This window comes from Humulus lupulus, chromosome 6 (genome assembly GCF_963169125.1).
Source record: "Humulus lupulus chromosome 6, drHumLupu1.1, whole genome shotgun sequence".
Taxonomy (NCBI): Eukaryota; Viridiplantae; Streptophyta; class Magnoliopsida; order Rosales; family Cannabaceae; genus Humulus; species Humulus lupulus.
In genome coordinates this window covers 212470349-212486837 of record NC_084798.1, presented here as the reverse complement: position 1 = coordinate 212486837, position 16489 = coordinate 212470349, and the positions used below count along the sequence as shown (strand labels likewise).

The 16489-nt window shown below is 26.9% G+C and overlaps 1 protein-coding gene across 1 annotated transcript; it reads left to right on the top strand.

The window, feature by feature from the left end:
• The first annotated feature begins 11803 nt into the window (after positions 1-11803).
• Positions 11804-14591, top strand: LOC133785963 (receptor-like protein 9DC3). The gene is made up of 3 exons (XM_062225174.1): positions 11804-12669; positions 13058-13449; positions 13561-14591. Exons 1-3 carry the CDS (start codon positions 11804-11806, stop codon positions 14589-14591), a joined length of 2289 nt encoding a protein of 762 aa, XP_062081158.1.
• The last annotated feature ends 1898 nt before the right edge of the window (positions 14592-16489 follow it).

Below are 16489 nucleotides of genomic sequence, written 5' to 3'. Positions count from 1 at the left end.
TTGAAAAATGATCATTTTACTTCATTATTTGATTACAATTGTCTATACTTGCATGTATATTTTCATAACAAATAGTAAATAGTAAAATCGATAAAGTGAATATATATGTAACAGTGGTGCACCATGGAATTAACGTTGGAAAGTCCTTTAGACATTTAAAATGTATGTGGAGGTCAATTTCATTACTTCTACACCACATAATATACCTCGGGTTCTGGGATTTACTTCTCGAAAAGAAAAATATATGATTTCATGTATTAAATGTAATGATCAATTAGTAATTAAGAGAATATATTGTAATTATGGGTAGTTGCATTTTAATAGTATACAAGGAGTTATAATGGAGTCCAGAAGCAAAGAATCCATTGACATTTTGCTTGAACCATAAAACTTTCTCAGTTCATTTATACCCAATAAAAGAAAAAGATGGCGATGGTGATGGCGATAATGATTCTAAGTCTCATTTGATGAATCTAAGTTCTGGGTTTTTTCAAAGATTTAATTTTGGACAGGTGGAGTGAGTGAAATGTGTGCGAAAGAGCGAAGTTATAGTGAGAGAGTGGCTTCTCTTCTAAATGACCGAGTCTCTGTATTTAGATAGACTCATTGACCCAATATTTTTGTTTGTTATTCCCTTTAAATATTCAATTTTTTGTTAGATTTTAATAATTAATAAATAAATAAAACTAAATCCAAATGGCTGAGATTGAAAGACCAAAAACAAACTACTAAAAAATAAATAAAGTTTTATTTGTATGTTCATTAATCATTTATGTTTGAGAATATATTATTCAATGGAATATATAGGAATCAAGATACAACTCTAAGAACCAAATACAATAGATAAGATGTTTGATTAAAACAAATGTTACAATTCAATTGCTAAAAATACAAATAAATAAAAAGGATGTAGACGAAGTAGAGGAGAAGAAAATTACAAACTCAAAACAAAATAATATATGTAAATATAAAGAATGAAGAAGAGAACATGAAGAAAAAAAATAAGAATAATAGGAAATAGAAAACAAAGTAAAAATAACAAGAACACTCTAACACTCACACAATCAAAATGTAAAGTAGTGGGGATCATTAAAGTGTCCAAAAGCTTATTTCCCCATATTCTCTAAGCACTAAGGGACTCTCAAGTTTGTAAATAGCTATCTGGAATTGTCAAGCATTTTGGTGTATTTTCCAGCCAAGTCTTTTGTGGATAGAAAATTGTGTGTCATACAAGTGAGCATTATTATGCTCCTATTTATAGAGTTTAAAGACATCATTTGAATTTTAAATTCCACCAACCCTTTGGTTGTTACCAATGTTTAATTTGATGTTTATGAAATTAAAATGAAGATTTAGGAGTTACTTGAGATGTTAAAACTTTTCAAAATTGAAAAACAAAAAATTGGGATTTGGCTGTCAGCACACCCGACTGCGGCCTGGGACCAGCGTGTTATTTCAGGGCGCGACCAACGTGCTATTTCAGCCTCCCAAATTTTCCACTTTTTCCAAAACGTGAAAAACTTACTTAGGATGTTAAAACTTTTCAAAATTGAAAAATGGAAAATTGGGATTTGGCTGTCAGCATACCCGACTGTGGCCTAGGACCAGCATGTTATTTCAGCCTCCCAAAATTTTCACTTTTTCCAAAACGTGAAAAACTATTTCCCACTTGAATTTGTAATCTCCAACACATAATGAGAGTTAGAATCATATTTTCAACAACCATATCACCTTATGACTTTTTGAAATTCAAACAACATGTGTAACTCTCAATCTATACATTATTGGGTAATATTTTGAAGTTATAAATTTGTAACTGATTTTGTAACTCCAAATATGTTACACTTGGACACACACATATGTCAAATTTTGTAACTTTCAATATTATGTTACAAGGTATGACATATCATATCTGTGTGAAAAATCATATTTTGTCATATAATATAAAACAATATAACAATTTATACCGATTTACTCATAACAAGAAGTTCTCATGATATGAGTAAGTAACTAAGCACCATTTACGTTAAAAACTTTGTTTTCTTTTTTATTTAATGATTTTTTTTATATTTATTTTTCTTTTTTTCTTTTTCGAAAAGATATATATTTCATTTTCATGCATATCAAAATGGTAAAAATAAAATACTATCCCAATAAAGGGTAAAATTACATTTAAAACTTTTAAAAGAACCGTAACCAACAAATACATATATTGATTTAGTTTTGATAGAAAATATCATTTATTGTAATTTTAGAAATACGCCACTAAATCATTTAAGAGCTTTTTTTAAAAAAAAAAAACTTAAAAAATAAATTTTAAAGAGAAATTATAGGAAATGACTAAAAAAAAATAGCACAAAGAAGTTAATGTCCTCATTTTTAAAAATTTAGAGAAATGACATTTTTACATTGTTGATTACCTAAATTATCATTTTATATAATTTTATTTATTTATTTAAGAGTGTATGACTTTAATATAGTTGTATATGTATATTAGTTTTATATAATTAGTTTTTATTTTTAAATTATATTGATTTTTTAAGTTTTTGATGGGTTGTTAGTATATTATTTTCCAACTAGTGTATATATTTTTTATAGTATGGTATATATTTTTTTATGATATATAGTTTCTATCTTATTATTCATAATAGTAGTATATAATTTTGTATCATGGTATGTACATTTAATAGTAGTATATAATTTTGTTAGCATAGTATATATATTTTTTAATAATAATTTTGTAAGTTTTGTTGGTATATTATTTTTCAACTCAGTATATGTATTTTGTGGTATGATATATCATTCAACAACTTATAAAAAACGAAAAAAAAATCCAAATAACTTTAAAATAAAAACTAATTAAACAAAACTAATATACATATACCATAATTTAAAAATATTCAGAATAAAATAGTAATTTGCTAAATGGCATATTTGGTAATATATAATATTAAAAAAGTTGTTAGGCTATTTTACTACAAAATTAAAAAAATTGACATTTACTTACTTCCACATACCATTAAGGGTTATTTTGCACCAATACTCAATTTTAAAAGCATTAAATATTAAAACACCTCTAAGTTTTGAAATGTAGAAATTAGATCCAGTAGTCACTTTTAGGTAAGTCCTTTCTTTTTTATCTTCAATTTTTAAGTTTTGATATAATACCCACTATTTCAATCAATATACCTATTATACTCTTATAATCGGTGGATACTATTTTTAGAAGGGAACCATGTGGTCAAGGGTATTTTTGGAATTGTCTGTGATAAAAATGGGTAGAACTAAACTAAAAATATTTATGAGGTAATTTTAGTTAAGAACTCATTAAACTAGCTAATTTTCAACTTATCCCTTTTGAAATTCATGCTAAACTGGCCTTAAATATGAGTATGGAGATCCATTGTACAAATGCCACTTCTATTTTTTAGGCTTTTTTTCCTAAAAATGTCAATTCTTCTGTGGGCTTTTAATTTTCAAAAAGACCAATTTCTCTTTCAAAGCTTGCATCTTTATTTCTTTTCAATTCAAATCAAATATTTTCAATAATAAAATATATTACACTAATTTCATAAAAATATTGATTAAAACTTAATTATTTTAACACTCAAGAACATTAAACATAGATTTTCAAGAACTAATCAAGAACCTTCACAACTATCAAATTGATTATGTAAAATCAAAGGCAATCACAAAATAGGCAATATTTCAAGAAAACATGATTTGCCTGAGCAACTCACTCAGTTGACTCAGCAAACCAATCACGAACCTAGTTCACCACATGAACAATATTCATTTTTGAAAATTTTAATTCCTGGGTGTATATTTTACATAACAATTAGTAAATAGTGAAATTGGTAAAGTGAATGTTATATATATACTAGGTAGAAGCAATGTGTAATGCACGTTTGCTTAGTTTTAGAGTTGTAAACATTGTCTATAATTTTAATAGAAACTGGTTCACTGTGTTTTTTAAATATATATATAATAGAATTAATTATAATTCTATAGTATATATAAATATTTATATCAATAATCTCTACATATATGACATCTAAACACAATGTTGACATAAATATATATTTACATGACATATATATAAAATACAATAATATTTAAAAAAAAAACGAATAATAGAAATAAAATAAGAATAGAAAAAAATCATAGTGTACGTAGACACTAAAATAAATGCATCAATTATTTTTAGTTTCTAATGTATCTCACAATGTCCTTTGGTGAATTTGATGAAGAAAAAGAGGTTCAATCACTTGATAAAAAATAAAATATCATACAAATTTATAAGATAAAAATAAAATTATGTATGACTTTATTATTTTTAAATAAACATGATTTAATTATTTAAATTATTATAAAATACCTTTAAAATATCATTTTTCAATTAATTAATTTATTTATTTTTGTGTAAATTTATATTTGTTCTAGTTTAAGTTTATATGTTTAATATAATATTAAGTTTAAGTTTAATTAAATTTTATTTAAGTTATAAAATATATTGTTTTATTATTTTTAAATAATTATTATTGTAAAATATCTAAAAAAATATTATATTTTGATTTGTTTAATTATTTATTTATTTAATTTTATTTAAATTGAAGTCATGTTTACAATCTACCATTAAATATAAGAATATTCTGTTAAATATAATAATATATCGTTAAAGTTAACGAAAAAAAAATAAAAAGTTATTAAAAACAAGAATTTTCGTTATCTACAAACTTATTATATATGAGATATATATATATATGCAAGGTGCACCATGAAACTAACTTTGGAAATTCCTTTAGACATTTAAAATGTACGTGGAGGTCAGTTTTATTACTTCTACACCACATAATACTCATCCAAATTAGCATTCAGACATAAGAATTTTCCAATCCAAAATATAAGGCTAGAAGATTCATATAATTGATGATATGATCAAGTCATATTGTTATGTCCCGATGGACAATGATAATACTTTTGTTTTACTTGAAAAGACTTTGACAAATTCATAACTAATTAATATGGAATGAACATTCAAAGCCAAAAAGTAAATGTTGAAAGAGCCAAGTAATAGATGTGTGCATATTATGCCAAAAAGAGTGGTCATTTGAAGCAAATACTTCGTTGGATGAGCCTTATCATTTCTAGCATACATTATAAAATTGTTAGGTTTGAAGTAGCGTAAGCAAATTCAATCCTTATTAATTATACTTGTAATAATTTTCTATAATAACACACATAAATAAAAAAAAAAATTAAAAACTGACCGAGTCCTTTGTGGATAGAAAATTGTGTGTCATGCAAGTGAACATTATGCTCCTATTTATAGAATTTTGAGACATCCTTTGAATTTCAAATTCCACCAACCCCTTTGGTTGTTATTAATGTTTAATTTGATGTTTATAAAATTAAAATGAAAATTTGAGAGTTACTTGGGATGTTAAAACCGTTCAAAATTGAAAAACAGAAAATTGGGATTTGTCTGTTAGCACACCCGGCTGCGGCCAGGGACATTCACGGCCATGGCCGCTATTCCCTGACTCTCAGGCTGCGGTCTGGGATGTTGGTGGCCGCGGCCAGCGTGCTATTTCAACCTCCCAAATTTTCCACTTTTTCAAAAACATCTCAAACTCTTTTTCACTTGATTTTGTAACCTCCAACGCATAGTGAAAGTTAAAATCATATCTTCAACATCCATATCACCTTATGGCTTTGTGAAATTCAAACAAAATGTGTAACTCTCAATCTACACATCATTGGGTAATATTTTGGAGTTACAAACTTTTAACTGATTTTGTAACTCCAAATATGTTACACTTAGACACACACATATGTCCAATTTTGTAACTCTCAATATTATGTTACAAAATATGACAAATCATATCTGTACGACAAATCACATTTTGTCATATTGTTTAATCTAAGGTTATATTATATAAAATAATATAACAATTTATATCGTTTTACTCATAACAAGAGGTTCTCGTGATATGAGTAAGTAACTAATCACCATTTACATTAAAAAAATTGTTTTATTTTTTATTTAATGAATTTTTTTATTTTTCTTTTTCTTGTTTGGAAAGATTTATATTTCATTTTCATGCATATCAAAAAAGTAAAAAAAAATAATACTATCCCAATAAAAGAAAAAAATTACATTTAAAACTTTTAAAAGAACCGTAACCAACAAAAACATACATTGATTTAGTTTTGATAGAAAATATGTAATTTAAGAAATACGCCACCAAATCATTTAAGAGCTTTTTTTTAAAAAAAAAAAGTTAAAAAAGAAATTTCAAAAGCATTAAATATTAAAAAAACTCTAAGTTTTGAAATTCATGCCAAACCGACCTTAAATTTGAATATGGGGATCCATTGTACAAATGCCACTTCTATTTTTTGGGCTTCTTTTCCTAAAATTGTCATTTTTCTGTGGGCTTTTAATTTTAAAAAATGCCAATTTCCTTTTCAAAGCTTGCATCTTTATTTCTTTCTTTATATTTGTCACAATGCATTATTATTTATGCAAAATAAACATAAATTCTAATCAAATCAAATATTTTCAATAATAAAATATATTACATTAATTTCATAAAAATATTGATTAAAACTTAATTATTTTAACACTTAAAAATATTAAATATACATTTTTAAGAACTAATCAAAAAACTTCACAGCTATCAAATTGTTTATATAAAACAAAGACAGTCACAAAATAGGCAATATTTCAAGAAAACATGATCTGCCTAAGCAACTCACTCAGTTGACTCAGCAAACCAATCACGAACAATTTTAATTCCTGGGTGTATATATAAATATATATATATATATAATAATGGTGTACCATGGAGGTGAGTTTCATTACTTCTATACCACATAATACTCATCCAAATTAGCATTCATCCACAATAATTTTCCAACCCAAAATATAAGCTTAGAAGATTCATATAATTGATGATATGATCAAGTCATATTGTTATGTCCCAATCGACAATGATAATACTTTTGTTTTACTTGAAAAGACTTTGACAAATTCATAACTAATTAATATGGAATGAAAATTCAAAGCCAAAAAGTAAATGTTGAAAGAGCCAAGTAATAGATGTGTGCATATTATGACAAAAAGAGTGGTCATTTGAAGCAAATACTTCGTTGGATGAGCCTTATCATTTCTAGCATACATTATAAAATTGTTAGGTTTGAAGTAGAGTAAGCAAATCCAATCCTTATTAATTATACTTGTAATAATTTTCTATAATAACACACATAAATAAAAAAAAATTAAAAACTGACCGAGTCCTTTGTGGATAGAAAATGGTGTGTCATGCAAGTGAACATTATGCTCCTATTTATAGAATTTTGAGACATCCTTTGAATTTCAAATTCCACGAACCCTCTTGGTTGTTATCAATGTTTAATTTGATGTTTATGAAATTAAAATGAAAATTTGAGAGTTACTTGGGATGTTAAAACCGTTCAAAATTGAAAAACAGAAAATTGGGATTTGTCTGTCAGCACACCCGGCTGCAGCCAGGGACATTCACGGCCATGGCCGCTAGTCCCTGACTCTCAGGCTGCGATCTGGGATGTTGGTGGCCGCGGCCAGTGTGCTATTTCAACCTCCCAAATTTTCCACTTTTTCAAAAACGTCTCAAACTCTTTTTCACTTGATTTTGTAACCTCCAACGCATAGTGAAAGTTAAAATCATATCTTCAACATCCATATCACCTTATGGCTTTGTGAAATTCAAACAAAATGTGTAACTCTCAATCTACACATCATTGGGTAATATTTTGGAGTTACAAACTTTTAACTGATTTTGTAACTCCAAATATGTTACACTTAGACATACACATATGTCCAATTTTGTAACTCTCAATATTATGTTACAAAATATGACAAATCATATCTGTACGACAAATCACATTTTGTCATATTGTTTAATCTAAGGTTATATTATATAAAATAATATAACAATTTATATCGTTTTACTCATAACAAGAGGTTCTCGTGATATGAGTAAGTAACTAATCACCATTTACATTAAAAAAATTGTTTTATTTTTTATTTAATGAATTTTTTTATTTTTATTTTTCTTGTTTGGAAAGATTTATATTTCATTTTCATGCATATCAAAAAAAGTAAAAAAAAATAATACTATCCCAATAAAAGAAAAAAAATTACATTTAAAACTTTTAAAAGAACCGTAACCAACAAAAACATACATTGATTTAGTTTTGATAGAAAATATGTAATTTAAGAAATACGCCACCAAATCATTTAAGAGCTTTTTTTAAAAAAAAAAGTTAAAAAAGAAATTTCAAAAGCATTAAATATTAAAAGAACTCTAAGTTTTGAAATTCATGCCAAACTGGCCTTAAATTTGAATATGGGGATCCATTGTACAAATGCCACTTCTATTTTTTGGGCTTCTTTTCCTAAAAATGTCATTTTTCTGTGGGCTTTTAATTTTCAAAAATGCCAATTTCTCTTTCAAAGCTTGCATCTTTATTTCTTTCTTTATATTTGCCACAATGCATTATTATTTATGCAAAATAAACATAAATTCTAATCAAATCAAATATTTTCAATAATAAAATATATTATATTAATTTCATAAAAATATTGATTAAAACTTAATTATTTTAACACTTAAAAATATTAAATATACATTTTTAAGAACTAATCAAGAAACTTCACAGCTATCTAATTGTTTATATAAAACAAAGACAGTCACAAAATAGGCAATATTTCAAGAAAACATGATTTGCCTAAGCAACTCACTCAGTTGACTCAGCAAACCAATCACGAACAATTTTAATTCCTAGGTGTATATATAAATATATATATATAATAATGGTGTACCATGGAGGTCAGTTTCATTACTTCTATACCACATAATACTCATCCAAATTAGCATTCATACACAATAATTTTCCAACCCAAAATATAAGCTTAGAAGATTCATATAATTGATGATATGATCAAGTCATATTGTTATGTCCCAATCGACAATGATAATACTTTTGTTTTACTTGAAAAGACTTTGACAAATTCATAACTAATTATTATGGAATGAAAATTCAAAGTCCAAAAAAGTAAATGTTGAAAAGCCAAGTAATAGTTGTGCATATTATGCCAAAAGAGTCACTATTTTGAAGCAAATACTTCGTTTGATGAGCCTTATCATTTCTAGCATAAATTATTAAATTGTTAGGTTTGAAGTAGCATAAGCAAATTCAACCCTTAATAATTATACTTGTAATAAGTTTTTTTATAACACACATAAATAAAATAAAAATAAAAAAGCTGACCAAATTCTTTCAGCAAAAAATAGTTATCGAGAATAGTGATTACTAATTGAAGTGATCATGATATCAAAATGTCAATGGTAAGAAACTTTTTGAAAACAATTCATGCTTTTTTTATATATATAAACATTTGATTTTTATTTAATAAAAAAGTGCTAATTAGAGGTAAAAAAAAATCCATTCAAATAATTTTGATCAAGTAAACAGTGAGATCGATGGATAGAATGAAAGTAAATATCGCAAACTAAGAAAATTCAGCTAACAAAACTTCATACTGTCAAGTTTGGAAAAAAAAACTCTACATCAAAGTCTTTAATGCAAGTCACGTCTCAGACCATAACAATACTTGTACAATCAATAGATGTGTTAAAAAAAGTCTAGCATAGAATAAGATAAGATGAATCAAGATTTCCAAACCCCAAAAAAAAGTTTAGACGATCAATTATTAAAGTGATTATGTTATGTATACTTTTGTTTTACATGGAAGACTTTGAGATGTTTAATAATGAGGTCCATAGTGTCTAAATCATAGATAATAAGAAGATATGAGGAATAAAATACCATATTAGTTTCCAATCTAATATAAATACATTGAGGTCATCCATTCTTATTCAAGTTTTTACATTTTTTTTTAAAATGTAATTAAATCACCATAGATAGAATTGTAGAGACAAACTAGGAGATATATTATTTTAAGTTTATAATTTATATTACCATTGAAAAGCTTCCCATGTTAACTCCTCATACTTAGATAGGTTTAATTAGATTTCATTCAAAATTCATATACTATCAATATAGCGAGAAATGAGTTCTGGCAATGTTTTAATTAAACAAAAATAACAATGAAATTCTTTTTCTAATTTATTTATTTATTTTGAAAGGGATGAGTATACATATCAAAAAAGAAATAAACTACAGAGGTAGGAATTGCATGAGTAATCTTAAACTAAGAGCACTCCTAATGGTGCTCTATTATATCCTTTAAATTACCTCACTAAAACTTATTTTTATATTTTATCTCAAATTTTTACATTACATCATACATTATACATCAGTTTCTCTATATTTTATTTTTAAATTATTTAAATATTATTTTTTAAATATATTTATTAATTAAAATAATAGAAAATGAGATAAAGAATAAACAAATAATTAATTTAGAAAGAGAGAATAAAAATGACTAAAATAATGATAAAAAATATTTAAAAGAGATGTAAGCCTTAGCTACATGTGAAGTTGAAAATACAGTGAACTAAAATAGATAAGTGATTTAACTCTTCCAATTAAGCGTGTTTTTTATGATTTTGAGCTAAATTTTATAGTTTTAGCTATATATATATAAATATAACGAAGATAAAATTACAAGATTTCCAACCCAAAACACAAATTGAGATGACTCAATATTATTATTATTTGAATAAAAATCTTTCCCCCAAATTATATTTGATTTTGTTTAATTATAAAGTCGATACATTTCATTCCTACTTGCTGAAATAGAATTGTGAGTTGACTTGATATGTGTTTATTGACTTGGATTAATAATTCTTCAATTATTTATTACCCACAATAGGACCAACCCAAAATACAAGTTGAGGTGACCCAATATTATTATTATTATTATTGAAGTTGAGTTTTTTTTTTTTAAATTGCATTGAAGTTGAGATTCCTTTTCTATCTATTTTTTATATTATTATTGTGATAGGTCATGTTTCAAAAGTGGAATAGCATTAGATTGTTGAATTATATGTTTTTTTGTGAGTTATTATTTAATAAATTAAATAGTATGGGATTGTTTTAAAGAGAAATTTGTTACAATTTTATAAATGTGTAGCATAAATACCTCTTAAAGTTTATTTTATAATTTTTTGTTATTCGGAAACCTTATCCCTAAAAAATATTATGTTGCAATTAAGAGTGAGTTTTACAAAGTGTAATAATTATGTTTTAATAATTTTAAAATTTTAACATTAAGTAGATTTTTTTAAAAAAAAAATCACGTGATTGATGTATTGTTCTTATGGAAGACAAACTTTCGTCTCTGTTTTCTTCAACACTGTATAAAATATCAATAATATAATTAAGTTTGATGTTTCATAATTAATTATATTTATATTTATATATATTAGCGTCAATTAAAATATAAAAATAAGATAAAGAACATTGCACATAAGGACTGATGTCCTAGAATTATTTAATTTCTGTTTTTTTTTCAAAACCAGGAGAATGAGATCTGTAGGTATTTTCTAATATAATTTTTTTTCAACATTATTTTCTTGACTACAATAAATACATGTTATAATATAAGTGAAATTAAGTCAAGTAAACTTCCATTCCTGTGTTTTATTATTTTAACTAATTAACTCTTTTTCCATAGAAAACTTCAGCCCGTTAAAAGGGTTGGGTGCCTATATATATAGCATATAACTCATCCAACATTAATATTTGAATCTCTGGTTCTCTTCCATTATAGTTGATTTGGGTGAAAATGATGGGTCTGTTTTCATGGCTCTACTCTCTCATCATTCTCTTCTTTTTCTTCTTTGTTACTTCTTTGTCTTCTCCTTCTCCACCTCCATTGTGCCATCCCCATGAAAGCTCTGCTTTGCTCCACTTTAAGAACTCTTTCACCTTCTATAACGATACATTCTTCTGTATGGTGGCCTATAGGATTAATAATCCTAATAATACAATTTCATGGAACAAAAACATGGATTGCTGCAGATGGAGTGGAGTCACATGTGATGAGGTCACAGCTCATATCATCCGTCTTGACCTTACATGCAGTGGCCTTCAAGGCATTCTTCACTCCAACAACTCTCTTTTCTCTCTGGTTCATCTCCAATCTCTTATTCTCTCTCACAATGATTTTGATGGTTCCAAAATTTTATCTCAATTTGGCAAGTTTTCAAATATGGTTCACCTTGACCTTTCTCACTCTTATTTCATTGGCCAAGCTCCTCTCGAATTGTCTCACTTGTCCAACTTGGTTACACTTGACTTGAGTTGGAATGATGGTTTGAAACTAGAGACATCTAGCTGGAAAAGAACTGTAGCAAACCTAACAAATCTCAAAGAATTGTTTCTTAGTGATGTTGATATGTCTTCTACTTCACCTGATTCCTTTATGAATCTGTCAACTTCTTTGACATCTCTTGATCTTAGTTGGAGTTCTTTGCAGGGGGAACTTCCAGAAAATGTTCTCAGTTTGCCAAACCTTCAACAACTTGATTTGAGTCGCAACCCAAATCTCAATGGTTCTTTTCCACAATATAATTGGAGCAACCAACTTAAAGTATTGAATCTTTCTGCATCTGGAGTCGTGATAGATCTACCTCATCTTTGTAGAAAGTTGAAGTATTTACACATTTTGTCTCTAAGGAATTACAATTTCTTAAAATTTTCTCCCACATTGCTTGACAACTGCACACAATTCACTTCCTTAGACCTTTCTTTTAATAATTTTGGTGGTTATATCCCATGGTCCTCCATTTTAAATCTACAACAACTAACCTATTTGGATCTTTCATGGAATAATTTCGTAGGCCCAATTCCAGAAATTTGTAGTAACTCAACAAAAAATTCATTTTCGTGGGTCTCTTCTAAACATCAACTAGTGGGTTCTCCTCCATTGAATTTAAAATATCTAGATTTATATGGAAATGAGCTTAATGGGACAATACCATCTTGGTTATATTCCCTTACATCTTTTATAATATTTAGATCTAAGTTCCAACAAATTCAGTGGTAGCATTCAGGAATTCCAACATAATTCTTTGGAGTTTCTTAAGTTATCTTCTAATAACTTACAAGGCTCTTTCCCAAGATCAATTTTTCAGCAAGTCAATCTCACGAATTTGCTTCTCTCCTCAAATAACTTGAGTGACGTCTTGCAGTTTGACCACTTTTCAAAGTTAAAAAATCTCCAACATCTTGATCTTTCTGATAATAGCTTATCATTGGTATCTAACAGTAAAAATAATGATACTTTGCCCAATACTCTTTCTGAATTATATTTGTCTTCATGTGGTATAAGTGAGTTCCCGTACTCCTTAAGAGGCTTAGAAATTTTAATATACTTGGATCTCTCCAACAATCAAATTGAAGGCAGTGTTCCCAAATGGCTGTGGAATGTGGGTAAGTATTCATTGTTTTCCCTAGATATTTCTCACAACTCTTTAACGCAAATAGATCATATTCCATGGAAGAATCTAGGAATCATTAACCTCCACTCCAACTGACTTCAAGGTCATCTTCCAATTCCACCACCTAAAACAATGTTGTTTTCAATCTCAAACAATACATTGGATGGGGAAATATCACATTTGATTTGCAACCTCAGTTTGCTTGAAGTCCTTGATTTGTCAAATAACAATTTGAGTGGGAACATTCCTCCATGCTTAGGAAATTCAAGTCTCTCTGTGCTAGATTTGCACAAGAATAAGCTTCATGGCATCATTCCCTCACATTTTCCAAAGGAAAGCATCCTACGGGATTTGAATCTCAACGAAAATCAATTGGAAGGGTCCTTACCAAAGTCTTTGTTCAATTGTAAAGAGCTGGAATTTTTAGATATTGGAAACAACAAGATAAATGGATCATTTCCCTGGTGGTTGGAATCTCTTCCGAATCTCCAAGCTCTTATCTTGAGATCTAATAGATTTCAAGGTTCAATAGGCAATCCCAAAGTGAGACATCCCTTTCAAAATTTGAGAATTATGGATCTCTCTGGCAATGAATTCACTGGTCATTTGCCCCAAAAGTATTTTGAGAATTTTGTGGGAATGATGAATGCTACTTCAAATTACTTGAGCTACATGCAAGCAACATCCAATTTTACTTATTATGAAATCAGTTTGTTGACAATAAAAGGAAATTATATTGAGTTAGAGAAAATCCAAACCATGCTAATAGTCATTGATTTCTCAAGAAATAACTTCACAGGAGAGATCCCAAAGTTGGTTGGTAAGCTCAACTCACTCAAAGGGCTCAATTTTTCACACAACAAGATATCTGGCAATATTCCACCATCCTTGGGAAATTTGACCAATCTAGAATGGTTAGATCTCTCCTCGAACGAGCTTGCTGGGAAGATTCCATGGCAATTGGCAGCAAATCTATATCAACTCCAATTTTTAAATCTTTCCGTGAATCAATTGGAGGGGCTTATACCTCGCAGTCGACAATTTGATATATTCACAAACGATTCATACAAAAAGAATTTTGGCTTATGTGGGTTTCCTATTTCAGAATCATGCAACGAGGACACCACACCCTAATTTCAGCAAGAAGACAATGAGGAGCATGTGAATGGATTTGATTGGAAAATTGTGTTAATGGGTTTTGGAAGTGGAATGATTATTGGAATTTCGGTGGGATACATGTTCCTTTCAGATAAAATCATTGATGGGCTTGTCAAAACGGTGAAAGGAGAACAATGACATTTTATGGCAAAAAGATCAAAGTAGAGGAGGACTCGTCAAAATGTTGGAATTGAGAGAAGAGATTAGTTTACATTTTTAGTATAGTGTGTTTCATTTTGTTTAAATGTATGTTGTTTGTTATTGTAGCTCATTATTATGTAAGTTTTGTTTTAATGAATTTTAGTCACCTTTACAAAAACTATGTTGTTTAAATGAACTTTTTTTTTTGGTTTTATTTTTCTCTATACACTTATAAAGTCTCCCAAATGATGATAAAAATGGTTGTTTCTTAAATAAGACAAGAATATGTATAACTCAAATACAATTACAAAATTAATTTATGGTTTGGACATACATTTCTTCCAATTGCAATATATTCCTCTTTTTTGTTTTCAATAACAATACTTTACTTGAATGAAAAATAAAACTAAAAATAAAGAGATGATGTGCATTACAATAAGATAGAGAATTTTTCTTTTTAATTTCTGGTAAGAAACTAGGATAAGGAAAAAAATACCATATTAATTACTTGATTAATTCATCCAAATAATAATACAAATGTTTGGTTTGCGTTCATGTTAATCATAATACTTAGAGAGCATATCTATTCTATATACAAAAAACAAATTAAGTAAATGATTGTGTTTTTTGAAAAGTATAAAAAAAAAAACAAAAACAAAACAAACATAATAAGACCATAGAAGATTTGGGTCGAATAAATCTTATGATTATCTCACATTGTACATTGAACTATTATTAGTATTCTCAATAAAAGTTTTTATTTCTACTTTAACAAAATTATAAATACAATGGCAGACCATAGATCTCTTTTTATTGAATGCATGATATAATGCAATTTGTTAATATATGAAACACTTATCACTAAACAAGATTTCTTTATACATCATTTTATCGATCAACCAATTAATTTCCACCAAGAAATAATTTTTAAATACAAGTGACTAATAATTTATTCATTCATTATAAAAAAAAATTATATTTTTAATTATATAATATTGAAACTATCATTTAAAAGTTATAATAAATTAGGATATATAAACCCATTTCAACATGGATTGAGGAAGAGTTTATATAAGTGTAAATTCATTTATCGAATTAATATTTTTGTGACAAAAATAAAATTAAAGTTTACTCACAACAAACAACCAAATAAAGCATGTTAGATTAAAAAAATATCCTAAAATCAATACAACCAATGACAATGACTAGTATTCAACCTTTAAGGGTATCATTGCTATTTCATAGAAATTGTCTCCAAAACATGAAAGGCCAATGATATTTACACTCTCATTGCTAATAATCTATACAGGCACCCCATATATTAAAAATAAATTAAAATAAATTATTTTCTTAATTTTTTTATATTCTTTAATTTTTTATTTTTTTGTGTTAATTTAATCCACTTTATTTTCTTATTTTCATAATATTTTAGAAAATAATGTTCAATATTTTTTTACAACTTTTACATTAATTCATATATTTTTTTGTTTTGATTTTTTATGTCTAAATATTTAAATTATATTTTATTTATATGTATTTTTAGAATATGCAAAATAAGAATTTATTTTTTAAAAAAAATAAGCATAAGTTAATAAAAAAAGATATATTTTATATTAATTTTTAATAAAAATAGGGTGTCTTAATCAAATTTTGGGGTGTTAATATAATACCCCTTGATGAAATTGAAAAGATAAATGACAATTTATAATCACAAAAACAACTAAGAGATAGAG